At 44.4% G+C, this 24,015-nt stretch overlaps 1 protein-coding gene across 6 annotated transcripts in view; it reads right to left on the bottom strand.

The window, feature by feature from the left end:
• Positions 1 to 11,309: 11,309 nt before the first annotated feature.
• Positions 11,310 to 24,015, bottom strand: part of STS (steroid sulfatase) — a 179,278-nt gene continuing 166,572 nt past the window's right edge. For all 6 annotated transcript variants that reach the window (XM_077815395.1, XM_077815374.1, XM_077815404.1 and 3 more), the window contains one exon: positions 11,310 to 11,910. In XM_077815395.1, coding sequence (XP_077671521.1) covers positions 11,531 to 11,910 — 380 coding nt within the window. In that variant the 3' untranslated portion in view covers positions 11,310 to 11,530. The remainder of the gene's footprint in view (positions 11,911 to 24,015) is intronic.

The following is a 24,015-nucleotide window of genomic DNA, read 5'->3' as shown; positions in this document are numbered from 1 at the left end:
TCTCTCCTGTAAACTGTATCTTAGTAACAGAAATGATTGTGTATTGAGTTGGGATTTTTTGAAAACTCTGGTTTACCTCTGTATTTCTACCAAGAGAAGATTTGGGGGTAAAGTAACAAATGGCTGACATGTACCCCCTGAAGTGGGAGAGATTTGGAAATTAAAACATAAACAACTGTTTATTATTATTTTATTTTAGAATAAGTTAAATCTATTGGCCAGTGAAAGTAAAGTGACAGCAATACAACATCTTCCATTGTTGTGTGTAGTGTTATTGGTCTCAGGCTGTTAGAGAGACAAGGTTGGTAAGGTAATATATTTTACAGAAGTTGGTCCAATAAAAGATACTACTGCACCCACTTTGTCTCAGTAATCCCACAGTCAGTAATACAACAGTCAGTTCTCCTGTTGAAAATATATGCCCTAATCCTGCAAAGCACTTGAGCATGTCAACAGGATGACTCACATATTTAAAGTTAAGTATGTACTTAAGTGCTTTGCCCCGCCAGGGCCTTACTGCCCATGTTTTAACAAATATATGAGCTCAATCAAGCAACAGTATTGAATGGAAAAAGGAAACGGATACAATAAAATTATTAGAAAGCTCTGTGACTTAAGAACTTATCTTGCCTCATGCTGTATTATAGTATGTTAAACAAATTTTACTTACCCTAAGAAACTGACTAAATTAAAACATTCAGAAGACTGATCCCTACAAATATCTCTGTCATGAGTACTTGTGTTGCAGTTTATCTATTTGCTAGCCTGGGGAGAATCTCTGTTTCTATAGAAAGAGGGGAAATGTATTATGGGCACAGGCATTTAAATGGTAAAGGGCACTTTACAGAAGTTGAGTAGTGTACTTCAAACCCAAGTGATTTGATACATCTCACATTTATAACTGATGTTAGCAAAAAATGCAAATTGGAAAACAGCTTAATTTACTGCTGGCAGAATTCTATTCTAATTGAAATATCTCATCTTAGTACAATAATTAAAATGTTGGCATACAGAATGATTAGTATGACCTTAAAAATAAATTGCTTGACCTATATAATGGTGGCAATTCTTTAAAATTCTGTCAGTCATAACTTCTCCACTGAGTTACAGTGGATGCTGAAGGTTGCATGAGCTAAAATCCTTAGGGTTAAATCACAGCTGATTCTGCATGAATACATAAGGATGGCAATTCCAGGTGCTAAAGTCCTTCCCCTGAACAATAGGAGACCCCCTTTTAAAGCACAAAAGGTAAAAACCTCTTTTGGGCAAGGGAGACTGGTAATTTATTCAGAGAACCAACACAAAGGGCCAGCTTTTTACAGCTGTTTAGGCACCTAACTTCCATTAAATTCAAAGCCTTTCATAGAGGCTCTTCGTTCCTCCAGGCTTTTAATACAAACTTCAAAATGCACAAACATGAATTCATAGCAATCCCTCAGGAAATGGAGGGCCACTTTTTCTGCTAGCAGCAAGGGCAGCAGCCACTGCTGCCTTGCAAGGTAGGGTGACCAGATGTCCCGATTTTACAGGGATGGTCCTGATTTTGGGGGCTTTTTCTTATGTAGGCACCTATTACCCCCCACCCCCTTGTCCCTATTTTTTACACTTGCTATCTGGTCACCCTATTGCAAGGGGAATGCCCTCTCTAGACATCTGCTTTAAAATAGAAAGTGCAGTTCTCTTACCACCATCTCTTCAGCTCCTGAAGATAGTACTCTGGGTCCAAGCCTCCCTCTTCTTTGCATTAGGGAATCTGAGATGTCAGGGTATGACCACAAGGGCCCCTTTCTGGGAATCTGAGGTGTCTGAACACATTTATGAGGTGTAACATGCATAGATCTTCTAGGTGCTAGGGCTAGCCACATTTATAGTCCTTGCACTTCATGCTAATGTCACTGGCCATGAAGGTTAGGGCCCCACAACTCCCTCAGCAGTAGGCAACAGAGAGAGCTGAAAGAGTGGGGAATGCACCCTGTGTGTTTTCAATGAGTGGCTGAGCTGAAGCCCAAAGAGGAATTTTGGCCTGAACCAGCAAGAATTCCTCCGGGGTTCCTACTGTACTGCTTCCCTTCCAGCTCTCCCCACAATGTGCACCATGGCTTAAAGCCAGTGTCCGGCCCTTAACAAGAGTTTAACAAGTCTTCCAGCATGAAATATTACACAATCTTACAGTACAGCAATCTCCATGCTTGCACAGAGATATCTGTGCATTCATGAAACACGTTTAAATATCTGAGGAGCACAAACAAACAGTTTAACAGAGCTTGTGTTTCTCAAGCCATAAATTGAATTCTGGTTGTGAGGGTCTGAACCCCTCTTGCAAAAAGAGACTCATACAAGAGACATGGAACTGAGCCTAAGTTAAAAGTTTGAAGGAAAGTGCCTTTTATATATTCTGCTATTGAGTGTTTCAAATTGATAGGCAAAACTAAGTATCTGCAGCATTCACACCATTCACATTAATGCAGCTGCCTGAGTGCTGGCAAACCACTTTTGTCATTGTCATTAATTTCCAGAAAGGGCAGAATGCCATCTAGCTGCTAAGGGTGGCCTCTCATGACTGAATTTCACTGAAAGATAATCAAAGAGGGGTGTCGTTCAGCAGCATAAATCTTAGTGTCAGAGAGAATCTCTGTTTATTTTTAGCAAGCATCAGAGCGAAGGCTAGGGCATCCAGATGATCCTTTTGCAAAGTAATGTTTTTTAAAAGCCTAGTGAGTGATGAGATGACACTGGATAACTGCGCTTTTCATATGTACCAGACAGAGAGACGTTAGGGTCTGAAATTCCTCTCTACCAATCTCCCTAGAGCTTAAAGAGTTATCTGGACAGTGGCATTAATCAAATGCTTCCCAATGTGTTATCTAAGATAGTATAAGATTGACTATTACAGGGCAATCAGTACATAGTTGTTGATGGCAGGTTGGTTTTCTTAACTCCAGTTATATTGTCTTTTTTTAAAGGGGAACTGCACAAGAGATTAAAAACGAGAAAAAATCAAAGAAGTTCTTACATATGGAATATGCTTAGAGTAATCTTTTTTATCACCATCAGACTGGAAAACTCATTTTTAATTTTTTTTCTTGATAACTTATTTTAATTCAGCAGTGATGAGGGCATACTAAGAAAAAATATTCTCTTGCAAGCCCTGTGCAAGTCTGCTAAGCACTTGACATTTTCTTGCTCCATCCTTTTATCATAAATATTGCTACAAACAGCAAGTTTGCACCAAATTCTCTCACAATCAATGTCACAATAAAGAGCACTGCATAATAATTTCAACCATTTCATAATGTTTTTCATGCCAGCCAGGGATAACACAATATTATCGAGAGAAAAAAAAATGTTTCTCTATTTAATAGCAAAAGCACAAAGGAAAATAAAAAAAAAATGTGTTTGGCAGAACATAGCTATATTTTGTATTTGTTATTTTAAATTTAATTCTAAACGTAAAGAAAAATACTTTAGGCACTATTCCATGTGATATGAGACAGCAACTTAGCCAGGGAACCTAGTCTGATTAGCACTGAAAAGAATTAAGAGCAGAATTTTAAATTTATTTAGGTGTTTTGCCACTCTGTTGCAAGACTTGTGGTCCAGATCCTCAAAGGACTTCAAATCAATGGGAAGTTAGGCACCTAGATATCTTTGACGATCTTGGCCTAAGTGATTAAGTGATTTTCAAAAGTAACAGAAGAGCTGGCCAGAACTAGAATTTCCATTCCACAAGCAATTCCAAAATAAAATAAAATAAAATAAAATTCGGAAATGGAAGGAATCCATCGGGCTCAACAGATAGTGATCAGTGGCTCCATGTCTAGTTGGCAGCCGGTATCAAGTGGAGTGACCCAAGGGTCGGTCCTGGGGCCGGTTTTGTTCAATATCTTCATTAAAGATCTGGAGGATGGTGTGGATTGCATCCAATTAGAGGATTGGGACGAAATAAATCTGATGAGGTTCAACAAGGACAAGTGCAGAGACCTGCACATAGGACGGAAGAATCCCATGCACCCCTACAGACTAGGGACCGAATGGCTACGTAGCAGTTCTGCAGAAAAGGACCTAGAGGTTACAGTAGACGAGAAGTTGGATATGAGTCAACAGTGTGCCCTTGTTGCCAAGAAGGCTAATGGCATTTTGGGCTGTATAAGTAGGAACATTGCCAGAAGATCAAGGGACATGATCATTCCCCTCTATTCGGTATTAGTGAGGCCTCATCTGGAGTACTGTGTCCAGTTTTGGGCCCCATACCACAAGAAGGGTGTGGAAAAATTGGAAAGACTCCAGCAAAGGGCAACAAAAATGATTAGGGGGCTGGAGCACATGACTTATGAGGAGAGGCTGAGGGAACTGGGATTATTTAGTCTGCAAAAGAGAAGAATGAGAGAGGGACTTGATAAGTGCTTTCAACTACCTGAAATGGGGTTCAAAAGAGGATGGATCTAGGCTGTTCTCAGTGGTAGCAGATGACAGAACAAGGAGTAATGGTCTCAAGTTGCAGTGGGGGAGGTTTAGGTTGGATATTAGGAAAAATTTTTTCACTAGGAGGGTGGTGAAGCACTGGAATGAGTTACTTAGGGAGGTGGTGGAATCTCCTTCCTTAGAGGTTTCTAAGGTCAGGCTTGACAAAGCCCTGGCTGGGATGATTTAGTTCGGGATTGGTCCTGCTTTGAGCAGGGGGCTTGACTAGATGACCTCCTGAGGTCCCTTCCAACCCTGATATTCTATGATTCTATGAAAAAATAAATTTTAGGATTTCCTGTGCACCACAAATCCCAACACTTTGTTTTAAAAAATTGAAAATAAAATTTGGTTTCATATTTTCTAAATATTTTGAAGGGTCCCTGAGCTACCCAGAGCCCCAACACCCTGTCACCTGGGATGCTGGGCAGCTTGGGGAGCCTGGGTTTCCGAGGTGCTGAGGAGCTGGAAGCCTGGAAGCCATGGGAATCTGATGGCTCCTGGGGCCCAGATTCTGAGGCAGTCTGGCTGGTGGCTGTCCAGGAACCAGGGACCTTCTTGTCAACTGTTGGGAACGGGCCACATCCACCCTGATTGAATTGGCCTTGTTAACACTGACCCCCCACTTCATAAGGCAACTCCCATCTTTTCATCTGCTCTATATTTATACCTACCTACTGTATTTTTCACTCCATGCATCTGATAAAGTGGGTTATAGCCCATGAAAGCTTACGCCCAAATAATGTGTTAGTCTCTAACGTGCCACAAGGACGCCTCGTTGTTTAAGCAGTCAAAGTCACTCCGTTCCCTCTAGTTCATCCTAGCATGGGCACATGGACTCACACTTCAGTGGCACGCTGCTTGCCATTCCGAATAGTTCCAGGGGGTGCATGGCCTCTCTCGTACTCCATGATGCAGGACTCTGTTCTGTCATTCTTTTCTTCAGCATGTGTGACTGGTTAGCTAGTGTGGCAGATTGAGCCGCAGTGCATTAGTATGCTGACCAGGTCCAGACCATTCAGTTTCTCTGCTTGCAGATGCTTGGTCAAGACAGAAGTTATGAAGCTCTTTTCATATAAGATATAGATTGTGCTAGTGGAAAGGAGAAACCATACAAAAGGTGTGATGGAGCTGGTGTCTGCCCTGTTTATAGAATTCTCATGCTGACAACTTGTCAGAGGCTTCCAAATTCAGGAAACCTCTCCCCCGCGCCCCCCCCCCCCCCCGCCACACACACACACCCTGGCCAAAAGGTCCTGTATTTTCAGCTTGTGAAAGTGGCCAGAAGTGTCTTTCTCAATCTGTCTTTGTCCATGAGGTCATGACCATTCCTCTCACAAGTGGAGTTCTCCATATTGTTATATGCTTTTGACTTTCCAGCTTACATTACTGCAATGTGAGCGACTTGAAGCATTAGCTTGTGCAAAATGAGGACATCCAGTTATTTAGGAGTGGCGCATCATATTAGTTTTCTGAAGGCTAAACACTTACAGGTATAATTGAGTGTGTTAACTTTGATCGCTAAAACCATATGGCCCAGGTTGACACAGGTACTTAGGCATGAGGACACTGAGCATCATGATGCCTAACGTTTAGGCACCTGGAAAAAGTCTGGGATTTACAAAGCCTGAGTCTGGTGCCTAGGCACCCTATACAATGAATGGGGAGAGACAGACATCTCAGAAAGGGATTCACAAAAGGCAGCATGCTAGGAAGCTCCTTACCTAAGCTAACCAATGAGAGATACCAAGGTGAGGGGTGTGTCCTAAGCCCCATCCTGTCAGGGAGTTCAGCACCTACATCTGGGTTGCAGGGAGCCACCTCCTTCTGCTTGGGTTTCTCTGCTGCAATCCCTCTATTGGTGATAGGCATCTATGATGTTTTTGCAAGAAGCAGCAGTGGGGTGGGAGGAAAGGAGACAGCTTCAACAGGAGAAACTGAGGGGACCCCCACCATCATACTATTCTATAGCCCAGTTGTTAAGGCACTCATATTAGAGGTACAAGAGCCCTGTTCAAATCCTTTCTCCCCTTTGGGTGGAGGAGGGACTTAAACCAGGCATCTTCCATTTCCCAGGTGAGTGCCCTAACTACTGCACTAAAAAGCTATGAGGGATTGATACTTTGTCTCTTCCTCCACAGCCTCTCTGCAGGTCTTTCAACATGGCTTTGAAAGCATCCAAGGAAAATGTTTAATTGCCTTACAATTAGTTCATCTGGAACGAATAAAATATCAAAATTCTGAATGCAAAACCAAATTTTCATTGCAAATCCTTTTCTTTGGATAATTAATGTTATTGTATTCCGAAATGCAGGGCTTTGATTTACAGTGTAAATGCATGTGCTGGAAGGTTCCTTTGGAAACTATTGCAAGGCTGAAAAGATTCATATTCAAATTGCCACCTTTGTTTAATTATGCAGAGGTCCAACGTGTCTGTGCACTTTCAATCATAATTAAATATTATTAATTATATTATTAATTATCTGCATAATTTCATCAATGTGCATTTTACCTGTTAATTTCTCTTTCCCTGTGCTACTATGTTCAACTTTGGAACTATTATTCAAATCTCTCCACTGGCTCCCCCTTGCCCACAAAAAGAAGAAGAGAGTAAGACTAAATGTACTTTAAAAAATCTAATTAATACCTTTCTCTGAGTCTCCCAGTGCCTTTCTTTTTTAGCCATCTGTTATCTCTCTTTTAGACCCTGATCTCACACATGCTAAACTTTAAGTAATGGTACTACTCATAAATTTGAGGTCCAGGGGTAGTTAGATAGTGCACTAACCAGTAGACCATCTTTCCTCTGAAGCCAAGCATACATTCAAATTGACCTAGGCTGCTACCCTGTACCATGTTAAAGCATTTGTACAGCTAGGACAATTAAACTAAAGGGGTGGAAGAGTCAATCTCAACGCAGTGCAGGAGCAAGCTTTTCTCACACATTTCTCATTAATAAATAATAGAATTTATGCATGAGCCACCATCAAACCATTGTGAAAAACAAACTTTGCCTTAGTGCAGATGATGCTACTATACAAGATGGTACATTGTGCTTCACTTTTTATTCTGCATACATACAAGACTGTTTTAATTATCAGGATCTGATATGCCACTGAAATTGCAAAATACATTTGTAATGTGGGGGGATTATTTTATTAAGCACTAAACAAAATAGCATCCAGTATAACTGCTGAAAAATATAGTGTTATTCTTAATACAATTTTATTGAAGTAACAATTATAAAATTAGACTGCAGATTTTATTTTCAGTGTCAAAAAATTAAATCATATTTTTGTAAATATGAAATGTGGCACAAACAAGAAATAACTTCAACTGTCCATGTTTTTTTAAACATCTTTGATGTTATAATATACAGTTAACTTAAGCATTCTCATTAGACCTTAACTAATACGTAGAGGATTAAAGTAGTAGAGGTCAGAAAATTGCATCTATTCAAAAAGATTTCTTTCTACTGTGGTGATTGGAATAGATATGGAGACAAATGGAAAGGGGCGAGGAAGAATTTGAGGTGTATAAAGCTCCTAGGCTTGGAGATCGGAAAGACCTGGATGATTCCAAGAAAAAGGGGGTATTGGATAGTCCTAATTCAGTTGGGGAAAAGAGATCAAAGAGGTGGGTGGAGGAATTACTGCTCTTGGTCATTACCGCTCTTGGTAATTATCTCTCTTGAATTAGAGAACATATACTGCTATCTGCATCTAAAAAGGAACAGTTGCATCAGCATTATGCAGAAAAAAAGATACCAAGCTGGGCAACTGACAGAGGAAAGGAAGAAGATATGGACGTTTTTAAGAGTATCCATTGAGAGCCTTATTGAGGTCACAGCTAGGGAATTCTGAGGACAAAGATGGGTTCAACAATGTAAAATAACTCAGCTGAATACATCACTGCATAGTAAGCAAGAAATGTATGGGAACGTATAATGTTGCATACATTCATGCTTGAAAAGTTCCCATAGATGACAGTCGAAAAGTACTTGCAGTAAAACAAGCATAAACAGATTTCTTTGTTGCTAAATTTATCATGTATGTGCTGTGATTTAATAAAGCAGACAGGAAACCAAGCTGAATGGCCATCTCATGACTTTTCAGCTGTAATATAAATAGCCCACATTGGTTATCAGGGAGTTATTTGACCTGACTTGTCACAATACACAGCATCTTGCTATGTTATTGTCAACCTACAGATGGCATGCATGGCATAACATTTAGAAAAAACTGCACAATGATAAATCTGCAATGAACCATCCAAAATAGGAAATATGGGAAATATGACACCATACTTACCAGGAAAAATGTATGGATGCCATGGATAAATCTGTGAAACCTTGAGCTTCAGTGCATGAGTTTCATTAAAAAGGCAAATAAAACACTAGGTTATAATAGGCAGAGGGCTAGACTCTAAATCAAAACATATATTACCATGACAGGCAGCTCGAAAAAACGGTGTCACAACTTTAATATTAGCTAAATGTAGTTTTTGAGTGTTAATATCAGCAAAGATCATATTGTGTTAGGGATTTGCTAATACCACCAGAAACCCCCTAATGCAGTGGCTCTCGCACTTTTTGTGCTGGTGACCCCTTTCACACAGCAAGTCTCTGAATGCGACCCCCCCTTATAAATTAAAAATACATTTTAAATGATAAATTTATAACCCTATTGTTTAAAATGAATTTGCCTTTTCTCACCTCTTTTACATTAAGACTAAAATACATTTTTATCTAATTATTGTTATAAGCAGAGAAGTTATTTTTTTACATAGTTACTATTTAGTGCTGGGGGCGTGGGGTGAAGAAACTTTGTCAATATCACTTTTCACAGACGTCTTAGTGTCCCATTGCCACCCTTAATTCTGTGCTGCTGCTGATGGTGGTGCTGTCTGCAGAGCTGGGTGCACGCATGGGCTTCGGAGTCAGCCAGGTGTGGGGCTGACAGCTGGAGCCCAACCGCCTGGGGGCTTACAGCTCACAACCCTCAGTTTGAGAACCTTTAACTTAATGCAGGGGTTGGCAACCTTCGGCACGTGGCCCATCAGGGTAATCCACTGGCGGGCTGCCAGACATTTTGTTTATGTTGACTGTCCGCAGTCATGGCCCACTGCCGTTCCCAGTGGCTGCAGTTCACCATTCCCGGCCAAGGGGGGCTGCGGGAAGCAGCAGTCAGCATGTCCCTGCGGCTTCCTGCATCCCCCTTTGGTGGGAACAGCAAACTGCAGCCGCTGGGAACTGTGTGGGGCCAACGGTCAACATACAGAAGATCAACATAAACGGTCATGTTGTGCAGACGGTCAACATAAACAAAATGTCTCATGGCCCACCAACGGATTACTCTGATGGACCGTGTGCCGAAGGTTGCCGACCCCTGCCTTAATGCATTATGTTGTTGGATGGACAGTAATTCACTAGGTTTCTGTGAGAAGGTGAAAGTCTCATATTATTAGGCATCACATAATTTTAGTTTATATTGCTGATATGTTTTCCTGTTCATAATATCTGCCAATAATAATAATAATAATAATAACAACAATAATTTGCTTTGCTGCAGAATGAAAAGAAAATGTGAGTGAACAAGATACAGAGTAAATACTGGTACTGAAATTAGCCCATAAGTGCTAAAGATTTCCCCAGGCCTTATTAAGAATACAGAGTATACACATTCAGCCTTGGGTAAATTTGAGCTACTTTGTTTAGACTTCTCAGAAAACAACAGACTTTGTAGGGGGGTTTCAAAGCAAATAATGTCAAACATTTGAAGCAAGACCTTTAAAAAAAATGCAGTTCTCTATCATCAGTGAAACAGCTGGTTTCCACAGTAGCCACTGAGAGAGAGAGACCCTCATGGCATGGCCTGTGTTTGGAGTTTGGACATATGGATTGGGCAGAATTGGCCATTCAGTGTTTGGACCCTGTTTTGGGGTGTTTATTGTTATTATGGACCTTGTAGTGAAGTAGGATGGATCCAGTTGACTGGGCCAAGTTGGACCTCTCCACATGATTAGTGGCTGTAAAAGGCTTCATATGACACACTCCTTTTCCTGCTTTTCTGTCTTCCCGCCTGTCAGCAGCTCAGCATTCCCATCTGCCCTCCCAGAAACTGGGGAATGTAAGTGACATCATCTGTTAGTCCCGTTACATATGGGCAACTGTTACTGTGTAGTCATCCGTAAGTTGTATTGTATAGTCAGTCATCTATTTTTGGTTTTATAGCAGCATCGATTGCTTGTCATGATTGCTGCTACAAATCCTTTCCTTATCTGTCTGTTTCTGTGTCTGTTTGTCCATCTGTCTAGGTAGTTCTGTGGTCCTCATCACGGTGGTATCTTTTTTGTAATTTTCTCTTGCTGAAATACTCTCCTAACAGTAGATGATAGTTACCAATGGGGGCAGGAGCGATGTGTGACAGTTGGAGCTGGAAGCTGTAGTTACATACCTTCAAAGCTTGTGAACACAGATGGAGTCAGAGGTCTTAAGAAATAGTACTCTCTGTAGAGTGACTACAGCTTGACTGTCTGCGAGGATGGCAGGCACCCCTGTTTCATGCAAACATTGCATGAGAAAGGAACCAGGCCAAGGGAGGTGGTGGAATCTCCTTCCTTAGAAGTTTTTAAGGTCAGGTTTGACAAAGCCCTGGCTGGGATGATTTAGTTGGGGATTGGTCCTGCTTTGAGCAGGGGGTTGGATTAGATGACCTCCTGAGGTCCCTTCCATCCCTGACAGTCTATGATTCTAAGGGTAGAAAGGGTTGCTCCACTCCAGAACATACTCTTTCCTCTGGAATGGAGGGTCCAGGATTGGTTTTCCCTCCCCCCAAAATATTTGGCAATGGTGTATTTAAAAGATGGTTTACCCTATATAGTAGGATTTGGGATTCCAGCAGATACTATAAACCTATGATAGAGTCCTAGGAGCCCCAGTGGGATTGTAAAGGGTTAGGTATTGTAGTGGTTCAAGCAAAACAATCTACCAATACTGCTTGTTCCAATGATTGTAGGTAAAATTGCAGATATGTTTATCCCAAAAGCATGTGTGTGTGTTTCAGAGGTGTCATGCCTTAGGCAAGCTTGCTTTTTCTTCTGACTCATGGTCACAGTAACAAGACAGAAAGAAGGACGAGCAACATAACTGAAGCCAGGGCTTCCAAAGGATATTCCCCCATGATAACTGGTTGGAGACTATGTGCAATGATTTTGTATGGTTGTTTACAGCTTGTTGAATGACATCAAGGATTTCATAGAAACGATGTTCAGTCTCTGGTGTTAGTGGATTCTTCTCTCCGGGGTCTCTGGAGAGATCAAAGAGTAGCGGTGGGTTATGGTGTGTGACAAGCCTTCCATAGCAATAGCACACGTGGGAATTATAGCAACCGTTGGAGCCTTCTGGATCAAAGTTTGGAGTGAAGAAAAAAGCTTTCCAAATAGATTCACCTGCAATTTAAAGAAACAACAGCTCATGATTAGAGTACAAAAAATCCCTAGGGCTTGTGAAAATCAAAATCAAACCACTTACAATTAGTCATTAATCTCAACCTTTACGTGTACAGTATTAGTGTACAGAAAACCACAAAATACAGAAATAGCACAAAAAAGTTTCTTGCAATGTTCCAAACCTATTTGGAGCAATTACAGTCACTTCATTTTCTTTATTAAAATAAATCATAGACATCTTAAAACACCTTTTCGCATATTCTCATGCCACCAGTCTGCACAGGAGTGCACCATAAATAGCCACAAGTCATTGCATTACCTTCAACTCTCTCATTACAATGCACGTCTGCCATGATGCCTACAGAACACTGACCATAGGCAGGCAGCTGATGTTCCATGACTACCATTTATTATGTGAATTATAATTATCTCACTCTTACTTTGAGCCTCTCCATCTGCTTGTTGTAGCTACCTGTTGTCTCTAGTCACATACATAGATTGCAAGCTGTTTGAAGCAGGGACTGTCTTTCCATTAGATTGATGTAGAGTGACCAGCACAATAAGTCCCCCATTTCCTGACTGAGGCCTGTAGGAGCTACTGTAATAGTACTACTAATAATTACACCAATGAAACTGAATTGCAATTGTTTAGGAAATGTGGCACTGTCATCTTTAGGTGACCCACTGCCTTGGCAAATGAGAATCAAATATGTCTTTAATTCTAAATAAGTTGCTAAATGTCTCATTTTGTTGTGCATAGGGAGGGAGTGATATGCACTGATGTAACACAGTTTAATTTTTCTTTTCTTAAAGTATTGACTGGGTTTTTTTTTTTTTTTACAGAAAGCAAATGTGAACTAATGCAGATGTAATTTAAGCGCAGACGTATTGGAGAACCCCAGAATGTTCAACAGGAAAGAAGTCCACCAAGAAATGGCTAATACTTTGCTCAAATAGCACAGAACCAGATTTTTTGCAGTGTTGTTGTAGTCGTGTTGGTCCCAGGGTATTTGAGAGACAAGCTTTCAAGAGCTCTTCTTCTGTCCTGAAGAAAACCTGAAGAGTCTGTGTAAGCCTGAAAGTTTCTCTCTCTCACCAACAGAATTTGGTCCAGTAGATTACCTCACCCATCTTGCCTTTAGACAAGATTGTAACTTTTCATTCTGCCCAGAGTTAGCAACACATAGCTGACATGCCCCAGAGACAGACCAGAGAACAAAACTCGTCTCCTGTTCTTGCCGGAAAAAACACACAAACTGCTAGCTTTTATTTCACAACATTGCATCACTGAAACAATTTTTTAAACAGCTCACTCTTTAAGTAGGAGGGATCGCTCAGTGGTTTAAGCATTAGCCTGCTAAACCCAGGGTTGGGAATTCAATCCTTAGGGGAGCTATTCAGGGATCTGAAGCAAAAACTGGGGATTGGTCCTGCTTTGAGCAAGGGGTTGGACTAGATGACCGCCTGAGGTCTCTTCCAACCCTGATATTCTATGATTCTAAGTGCCAGTCAAGGAGACTTTTTTTTTTTTTTTGTATTTTCCACATTTGAAGGTAAAGTTAATCTCAGTAAAAAGAGCTTCATTGAGCTCAAAGCAAGCTTTGTTAATCCAGTAACTGGCTGTCATGATTTATATGCAGGGCTACATAATGTGGTGTTCATTAAGCCCCCCAACGGAAATCATTAGGAAATAGGATGAGGGGAGTGATAGCTGGTGTATCACTCTATATGTGCTAACTACATTACATTTGGCTTTTAAAGATAAGATTAGTCTTTCAGATAGACCTATGCCAGTGCAAAAGGAGACACAGAATGAAGTTATAATATGCAGCCTGGATTTAAAAGAAAGTCAGTAACCTTAAGATTCTTTCCAGCATCTCCTATCATACATCACTCTTCACAGTACAAGATACATTACCTTTAGGAACTTATTCAGTGACAATCTGACAGAGCCTGGAGGCTTCCAGTTCACTTAGACGGCACTAACACTCAATAATCAGGATGAGGTGGGTGAAGGATATTAGGAGGGGGGAACCTCTGAATGTTGCTTAGAACTCAGCAAAGGGAGAGGATGTTTCAAGCCTGCGACTGACTTGCTTGTGTAGACAATAAGTAGCAGCACCTTCAAAATCTTCAGAGAACTCCCTGACTCTTACAGCAGATATCCACAGACTTACAGAGCTGTCAAGTTGTTGCAAAATGGATGCAACCACCTTTGTCTGTGTTTCCAACATTGTTCTGAAAGGCACACTGTTGGCTTTGCTCCGTAAAATACTCTCAGATTTAAATAAATCACAATTCTTCTATATTTGTCTTTGCACAGACCATTGCTCTGAGCAGGGATATGCCTCTATTTACTGTGGGACTTTTTTAAGTATGCTGGGAAAGGTAGATAGTTCTGTGCTGAGTGTTGCTTCAGCGTTTAACTGGCAAAATGGATTGGGGGAGGCATAAGGAAGAGAAAAGGTAAGGATTCTATTAATCAGTGATATCATAGAATCATAGAATATCAGGGTTGGAAGGGACCTCAGGAGGTCATCTAGTCCAACCCCCTGCTCAAAGCAGGACCGATCCCCGACTAAATCATCCCAGCGACCTTGAAAACCTCTAAGGAAGGAGATTCCACCACCTCCCTAGGTAACGCATTCCAGTGTTTCACCACCCTCGTCGTGAAAAGTTTTTCCTAATATCCAACCTAAATCTCCCCCACTGCAACTTGAGATCATTACTCCTTGTTCTGTCATCTGCTACCACTGAGAACAGTCTAGAGCCATCCTCTTTGGAACCCCCTTTCAGGTAGTTGAAAGCAGCTATCAAATCCCCCCTCATTCTTCTCTTCTGAAGACTAAACATCCCCAGTTCCCTCAGCCTCTCCTCATAAGTCATGTGTTTCAGTCCCCTAATCATTTTTGTTGCCCTCCGCTGGACTCTTTCCAATTTTTCCACATCCTTCCTGTAGTGTGGGGCCCAAAACTGGACACGGTACTCCAGATGAGGCCTCACCAATGTCGAATAGAGGGAAACGATCACATCCCTCGATCTGCTGGCAATGCCCCTACTTATACATCCCAAAATACCATTGACCTTCTTGGCAACAAGGGCATACTGTTGACTCATATCCAACTTCTCGTCCACTGTAACCCCTAGGTCCTCTTCTGCAGAACTGCTGCCGAGCCATTTGGTCCCTAGTCTGTAGTGGTGCATTGGATTCTTCCATCCTAAGTGCAGGACTCTACACTTGTCCTTGTTGAACCTCATCAGATTTCTTTTGGCCCAATCCTCCAATTTGTCTAGGGCCCTCTGTATCCTATCCCCACCTTCCAATGTATCTACCACTCCTCCCAGTTTAGTGTCATCTGCAAACTTGCTGAGGGTGCAATCCACACCATCCTCCAGATCATTTATGAAGATATTGAACAAAACTGACCCCAGGACCGACCTGGGGCACTCCACTTGATACCGGCTGTCAACTAGACATGGAGCCATTGATCACTACCCGTTGAGCCCGACAATCTAGCCAGCTTTCTATCCACCTTATAGTGCATTCATCCAGCCCATACTTCTTTAACTTGCTGGCAAGAATACTGTGGGAGACCATGTCAAAAGCTTTGCTAAAATCAAGGAACAACACGTCCACTGCTTTCCCTTCATCCACAGAGCCAGTTATCTCGTCATAGAAGGCAATTAGATTAGTCAGGCATGACTTGCCCTTGGTGACTCCATGCTGACTGTTCCTGATCACTTTCCTCTCCTCTAAGTGCTTCAGAATTGATTCCTTGAGGACCTGCTCCATGATTTTTCCAGGGACTGAGGTGAGGCTGACTGGCCTGTAGTTCCCAGGATCCTCCTTCTTCCCTTTTTTAAAGATGGGCACTACATTAGCCTTTTTCTAGTCATCTGGGACCTCCCCCGATCGCCATGAGTTTTCAAAGATAATGGCCAATGGCTCTGCAATCACATCCGCCAACTCCTTTAGCACTCTCGGATGCAGCGCATCCAGCCCCATGGACTGGTGCTCGTCCAGCTTTTCTAAATAGTCCCGAACCACTTCTTTCTCCACAGAGGGCTGGTCACCTCCTCCCCATGCTGTGCTGCCCAGTGCAGTAGTCTGGGAGCTGACCTTGTTCGTGAAGACAGAGGCAAAAAAAGCATTGAGTACATTAGCTTTTTCCACATTCTCTGTCACGAGGTTGCCTCCCTCATTCAGTAAGGGGCCCACACTTTCCTTGACTTTCTTCTTGTTGTTAACATACCTGAAGAAACTCTTCTTGTTACTCTTAACATCTCTTGCTAGCTGCAGCTCCAGGTGTGATTTGGCCTTCCTGATTTCACTCCTACAAGCCCGAGCAATATTTTTATACTCATCCCTGGTCATTTGTCCAATCTTCCACTTCTTGTAAGCTTCTTTTTTGTATTTAAGAGCAGCAAAGATTTCACTGTTTAGCCAAGCTGGTTGCCTGCCATATTTACTATTCTTTCTACACATCGGGTTGGTTTGTCCCTGTAACCTCAATAAGGATTCTTTAAAATATAGCCAGCTCTCCTGGACTCCTTTCCCCCTCATGTTATTCTCCCAGGGGATCTTGCCCATCAGCTCCCTGAGGGAGTCAAAGTCTGCTTTTCTGAAGTCCAGGGTCTATATTCTGCTGCTCTCCTTTATTCCTTGTGTTAGGATCCTGAACTCGACCATTTCATGGTCACTGCCTCCCAGGTTCCCATCCACTTTTGCTTCCCCTACTAATTCTTCCCGGTTTGTGAGCAGCAGGTCAAGAAGAGCTCTGCCCCTAGTTGGTTCCTCCAGCACTTGCACCAGGAAATTGTCCCCTACATTTTCCAAAAACTTCCTGGATTGCCTGTGCATCACTGTATTGCTCTCCCAGCAGATATCAAGGTGATTGAAGTCTCCCATGAGAACCAGGGCCTGCGATCTAGTAACTTCTGCAAGCTGCTGGAAGAAAGCCTCGTCCACCTCATCCCCCTGGTCCGGTGGTCTATAGCAGACTCCCACCATGACATCACTCTTGTTGCTCACACTTCTAAACTTAATCCAGAGACTCTCAGGTTTTTCTGCAGTTTCATACTTGAGCTCTGAGCAGTCACACTGCTCCCTTACATACAGTGCAACTCCCCCACCTTTTCTGTCCTTCCTGTCCTTCCTGAACAGCTTGTATCCATCCATGACAGTACTCTAGTCATGTGAGTTATCCCACCAAGTCTCTGTTATTCCAATCACATCATAATTCCTTGACTGTGCCAGGACTTCCAGTCTCCCTGCTTGTTTCCCAGGCTTCGTGCATTTGTATATAGGCACTTGAGGTAACCTGCTGATCGCCCCTCTTTCTCAGTATGAGGCAGGAGCCCTCCCCTCTCATGCGCTCCTGTTCGTGCCTCCTGCCAGTATCCCACTTCCCCACTTACCTCAGGGCTTTGGTTTCCTTCCCCCGGTGAACCTAGTTTAAAGCCCTCCTCACTAGGTTAGCCAGCCTGCTTGCAAAGATGCTCTTCCCTTTCTTCGTTAGGTGGAGCCCGTCTCTGCCCAGCACTCCTCCTTCTTGGAACACCATCCAATGGTCAAAGAATCCAAAGCCTTTTCTCCGACACCACCTGCGTAGCCATTAATTGACTTCCACAATTCGACGGTCTCTACCCAGGCCTTTTCCTTCCACGGGGAGGATTGATGAGAACATCACTTGCACCTCAAACTCCTTTATCCTTCTTCCCAGAGCCACGCAGTCTGCAGTGATCCGCTCAAGGTCATTCTTGGCAGTATCATTGGTGTCCACATGAAGAAGCAGGAAGGGGTAGCGATCTGAGGGCTTGATGAGTCTCGCAGTCTCTCCATCACATCGTGAATCTTAGCTCCTGGCAAGCAGCAGACTTCTCGGTTTTCCGGGTCGGGGCGGCAGATAGATGACTCAGTCCTCCTGAGGAGAGAGTCCCCGACCACCACCACCCGCCTCCTTCTCTTTGGGAGTGGTGGTCGTGGAACCCCCAACCCTAGGACAGTGCATCTCATGCCTTCCAATCGGCGGAGTCTCTTTCTGCTCCCTTCCCTCAGACGTATCATCTGGTCCACTCTCCGCATTAGTACCTGTGGAGAGAACATGAAAACGGTTACTTACCTGTATCTGCCCTGCTGGTACATGGACGTTCCCCTTTTTTCTTCTGGAGGTCACATGATGCCAAATTTCTTCACCATCCTTCTGTCCCCGATGTGCAGCCTGCTCCGAATCTTCAGAACTGTGAGAACTGTAGGTTGGAGTTATGACACAATGGAGTTATGCTGATTTACCCTAGCTGAGGATCTGGCTCATAGTAATACAAATCATTTGATGTAAAGATACAGCTGGATAACAGAGGTCAAGAAAAATGAAAATGTACATAGCTATCAAATAGCAATGAGAAAGAATTCCAATAAAAATATGCATGTGAGGAATATGAGGAGGCCATGCTGTCTGATCACACATATGTCTTTGATGGAGCATTTGTGCAGAATGACATTGAAAAGAAATCTGCAGCCAATTCCATCATTGTTGGGCACCATAGCTCAATGCCAGTTCAAGGATTTAGCCATACAAATATTAAGTAGAGTGTCCTGAATGATAAAAGCATTTATTTAGGGTAGCTCAAGTAAATACATATGTTTGCAAAAAAAGAAAAGACATGGAAACTAAGTAAACAGTATCCTGTTTGTAACACAAACAAGCAAAATTAAGGACATTCAATGTTAAAACTGAAACCCCAGCCACAGCTTACAACCATTGTCTTGCAATTGCATAAGTAAGGATGGAATGTGAGACACTATATTACATTTGAATGTTACGGCTTTGGTTAGTCTTACTTTTCTAAACACTTCATAATAATTTTAATTTAACAACTTCACTGTTTCTTATTGTAGCGGGTGTGTTGGGCAAAACACTGAGCTGAGCAATGTTTCATTTCATTGCAGTGGCATTCCGGTGTGATTCTGGAACATCGCTGTATTGCTGGAAGGACAGCAGTGCAGTCTAACTACTGATTTCCAGATCGTTATAAAAAAGTAAAACATATCAGATTCCGTGCCTGTGGAACAGCCGATATAATACGCTGGTAGACATAAAGAGCTGTCACATTTGTAATCTGTAAAGTTGATAAATTGTATAAGGCTGGATATTAAAAGGAAGAGTACTCTTTCTGCCTCTCTCTCAGCTGGTATTTTGTCAGAGGGCTAGCCACAAGGATCAAATTAATCTCCCAGTAATTAACAATCTCTTTGTTCTACAAACCATCTGGCTAGTAAAGTCTCATTTGATGTAGGGATTACTACATACTCTTTCCTCTATGGAATCAGCAACTAGAATAAAGAATAAGGCTATGGCTGTAGCACCAGGATTCCCCCACAGCTAAGCATACTAGATCCACCCTGGCATGGATTTACAGGGCTTGTTCTATTATTAGTTAATGCTAATTATTTTGTATTGCAGCAGCAACTAGGACCCCTAGTCATACAGCAGGATTGCATTGTGCTAAACATAGAACAAAAAGATGGTCCCTACCCCAAGATGCTTACAATCCAGTCCCCTGGGAGTAACTCCTTTAGTGTGCCAGACCCTTTGGGTGCCAGCAAAAAACGGTTACTTACTTGTAAATGTGGTTCCTCAAAATGTGATACAGACACGTATTCCATGTGGGGGTGTGCTCGCACCATGCTCCAGAGCTGAAGAGTTTTGCCTTGCAGTACCTTGCAGTACCCTGGGGGTGTGCTCACACCCTGCATCTGTAGGCCCTGCCCTTGTCATATGAGAGAGGTGCCAAAATAGCAATCAGGTGGACTCTCAATGCACTAAGTGCAAGACCAGAAAAGTGAAAGTGTAACAAGTACTCTAAGGTGTCCTGGATTCAAGCCAGCATTGGTTGAATTCGCCAGGATAACGACCATGCTGAGAATCACTTCCATCTGGATGAACAGGCCATCCTGGTGGAGGGCTTCAGCCCTAGGCAAGACCTGTGGGACTGCTTCCAAACATCGTTTCTCATCATCTAGCCATGTAGCATCTTGAAGTGCAGGGAGATTACTGCTTGATGCAAAATCTGGCCGTGGTGTTGAATCAGGTCAGGATGAAGAGGAAGGGAAATGGGAGGCCAAACCAACAATGTGAGGAGGTTGGAGAACAAACATTGCCTTGGTCATGTGAGAGCAATACAAATGAGTTTTGCACAATCCAATTTCTGGTTATGAATAACCTGCAGGATGATCGGAATTGGAGGACAGGCATACAGGAGCACCAATTCCGAGCTCAGGTGAAAAGCAGCAGTCCAGGAACCCAGACTGAGAACTTCTGGGGAGCAGAACAGTGGGCATTTGTTATTTTCTCTTGTGGTGAACAGGTCAATCATCAGGATGCCCCAAACTGCAAAGATGCTCTGCCGGATACTGGGCTTCAGAGACTACCTATGAGTCAAGGAGAAAATTCTGCAGAGGTGATACGCCAAGTGATTGTGTATCCCAGGTAAGGGATCAGCCACAAAGGTAATGTTTTCCCAGCTGCAAACCTGCCAGAACCTGATCGCCTCCTGACACAGCACGTTGAAGTGTGCTCCCTCCTGCCTGGTGATATAATACGTTGCAGAGGTATTGTCAGTGAGTATGAGAATCACTGAACCCAGGAGGTGATCCTGAAAGGTCTGACAGTCCTTGTAGATGGCACAAAGTTCCAGGACATTGGTATGTAGAGAAGTTTCTTGTTCCACAGGCCCTGAACTTTCAGTGAGTTCATAATGCACCCCCTAACCTATTAATGAGGCATTAGTGACTATAATCCTGGTCAGTGAAGGCCAAGCAAAAGGAACACCCTGGCACACATTGTCCTGAATTATCCACCACTATAAGGCCCTGAATCAATGGGGGAAGCTGGACAAGCATTTCCAAGGGATAGCAATTCAGATAATAGACTGACTTCAGCCACAGCTAAAGAGGATGAATGGATATTGAATTACCTGTACGCATGTGCCTAACAAAACTCAGGCTGTGGTTGAGGGCTGAGACTGCAGCTCCAGACATAAGTAGTGGATCATGTGGAATCTCTCAGTCAGTAGAAACTCTCTTGAATTCATAGAGAATTCATCAGGACCTCAATGAATTTGATTCCTTGAGTTGGAACCAGTGTTGACCTAGGCAATCAAATAGGTATAGTGTGAAGTGAACATTAGACTTCCACTCTGGACTTTCCCCCCAGTAACCAATTGTCCAGTTATGGGAAGATATGAATTACCCTCTTCCTGAGGTATGCTGTTAACACAATCATGCCTTTGCTGAAAACCCGGGGAGCAGATAACAGGCAGAAAGAGCACGATGTTCTGGTAGTGCTGGCCAGCCATGACAAATTTGAGGAACCTCCTGTGGCTCAGGAGGATTGCTACATGGAAATAAGCACTGAGGGAGAGATTCTGACACGGAAGAGTCATCTGGAGAGAATGAGGAGGCAGTTTGCTGTGCCAATGACAGATTCTGTTCTTGCACCACAGGATCAGGTCAGAAGGCCCAGGGGGAATGGACTAAGCTGTCACCTGCAGCTGAGACGGTATAGGAGTGGGAGTTAGTGTCACAACTGGTGATCTTGGTAGGGAGTTGTTCGAGGAGCAGGATCCCAGGGACCCAGGAGCATCACAGGGATTCCAAGGAGGCCACTGGGCATATGGATAAGGCACTGGTGACCAGTAGGTACTGGTCCAAGAGCCCCTGTTCTGACTACAGAAGAAGATGCCGATCTCAGTTCTGGCAGTGATCCATGGGAGATCTCTGGTGCCTAGCCAACAAGGACAACTAGCTGACCTGGTTCTTGAGGAATCCTGGAGGTTGTGTGATGACAATGGAGGAGTCATCCCTAGTGGGGCAAACAACCAGTCAGACTCATCTAAAGCCCAATAAGGAGGTGGTATAATTGCTGAAGAGAAATGGGGAAGCGGCACCAGTGTCACCAAATAGGATACACGCCTACCTGGTATCTGGAGAAACATCAATACCGAGGCTAGTACTGGACTTGATGATGGGATGTGGAAAGATGCATCCACATTGAGGGGACCTTTGGTGCCAGGCCTGGCTTTGACTCCATAGTTTGTGGCCCAAGTGGTGCGAGCTGCAGAGGCGATGACCTGATGGCTTTATGACATGGCTGGAAGGTGCCAGGCACATAATGGGGAATGAGCCAGTAGAAGCCATAGCACCGAAGAACGGAGAGTCCAGGATTGAGAGGCAAACCAAGTCTGATGCTGCCTGATATACCATTAGGGTGATCAGATGTCCCGATTTCATAGGGACAGTCTTGATATTTGGGGCTTTGTCTTATATAGGCACCTATTACCCCCCCGCCCCATCCCGATTTTTCACACTTGCTATATGGTCATCCTAAAAGCTGTTGGCATGGAGACCCCCCCAATTGAATTCCAGGAGGTGGGCAGGTACAAGTCTGCCTGCATCTAAAGCCCCCCCACCCCAAGCCGTAGGGGAGGAGCCACAGGACCAAGGAGCCAACTGATGATGGGGGACAACTAAGGAATAACAGGGTTGGGAGTGTGGGTCATAGATTCAAAACTAGGGATCCAGAGGGGGAAACCGAGCAGAGAACCCTGGACAATGCCCACTGCTCCTCAAAGCTGTCTAGGGAATCAGCGGATGCTGCCCAGAGGAACTCTGCCTGGATACATGAGATAAGGGAGGAACAGAAGTAGGCCCCACAGTCACAGAGCACTTCCCCATCCAGCATCCTTCTCCTGGTATTGTAGATGGCTACTTTGGCTAGTGCTAGGAGGAGGTTGATGAGGAGGTCTCATGACTTCGTGAGGCCATGGACAGGGTTCTCAAACTCAAATGACCATGAGGGCCACATGAGGACTAGTGCATTGGCCTGAGGGCCGATTCACTGACCCCCCCCAACTGCCCCTGGCCCCGCCCCCACTCCACCCCTTCCATGAGGCCCTGCCCCGCCTCTTCCCACCCCTTCCCTGACCCCATTCCAACCCCTTTCCCGAAGTCCCCACCCCAACACCGCCCCCTCCCTGTCCCCAGGGGGTGCAGGAGGTGTGCAGGGTGTGGCAGGGGGCTCAGGGCAGGGAGTTGGGGTGTGGGGTGCAGGAGGGGTGAGGAGTGCGGCAGGGGGTCAGGGTGCAGAGTGTGACAGGGGGCTCAGGGCAGGGAGTTGGGGTGCAGGAGGGGTGTGGGATGTAGCAGGGGGCTCAGGGCAGGGAGTTGGGGTGCAGGGTGCAGGAGGGGTTCGGGGTGCGGGCTCTGGCCCGGTGCCATTTACGTAGAGCGGCTCCGGGGTGGCAGCGGCGTGCACCAGGGCCAGGGCAGGCTCCCTGCCTGCCTGCCCTGGCCCCGCCCCGCTCTGCTCCGCTCCAGGAAGCAGCCGGAACCATGTCCCTGCGGGAGGGTGGGCAGAGGGCTCTGTGTGCTGGTTCCCCGTTCCAGGCCAATGGGAGCTGCGGGGGGTGGTGCCTGGAAGTGAGAGCAACACGGAGCCTTCTGCCCCCTCCCACCCCCAAGGAGCCGCAGGGACATGGTTCCGGCCACTTCAGGGAGCAGCATGGGGCTCGCTGGCTGTAGTTTGCCCACCCTTGGCTTGGAGGTAGGCAGAGGGGTGGGGGGTGTGGGGAGCTTGGTGGGCCGCACGAAAGAACTCCAAGGGCCGTGTGTTTAAGACCCCTGGTGCATATGAAAAGGTGCGTGGAAAAGTGCAGTCAGAACTTCAACCAGAGGTTCTGGAGGAGCCAGGAAAGAGACTGCAACCTGGCACATTCTAGATACGCATGCGCCAAGGTCTCCCTCATGCCGCAGTATGGATAGGTGTCAGGGATGGAGAATTGTGCCAGGTACATGCCCGGGCTTACAGCTCTGTAAACAAGCTGCCAACTGCTATCCCTGGCAGGCTGTGGGACCAAGGTGAAGTACAGGCTGGCCCACCAGGGTGCCTAACCCCCCCACAGATGGTAAGAGGTCCCGCCACTTGGTATCCGGGAGGAACACAAAGGTGAGGAAGTGAAACGTGTGGAGCATGAGTGTGTAGAGTTGTTGCATAGCCGCAGTCGGCTCAGGTTGTGGAGGAGCCGGGGAGGCTTGCAGGGCAGGGG

Source organism: Eretmochelys imbricata, chromosome 1 (genome assembly GCF_965152235.1).
Source record: "Eretmochelys imbricata isolate rEreImb1 chromosome 1, rEreImb1.hap1, whole genome shotgun sequence".
In the NCBI taxonomy this organism is placed as follows: Eukaryota; Metazoa; Chordata; order Testudines; family Cheloniidae; genus Eretmochelys; species Eretmochelys imbricata.
The sequence above is the reverse complement of the archived record's forward strand: the minus strand, read 5'-3'. Positions and strand labels throughout refer to the sequence as shown.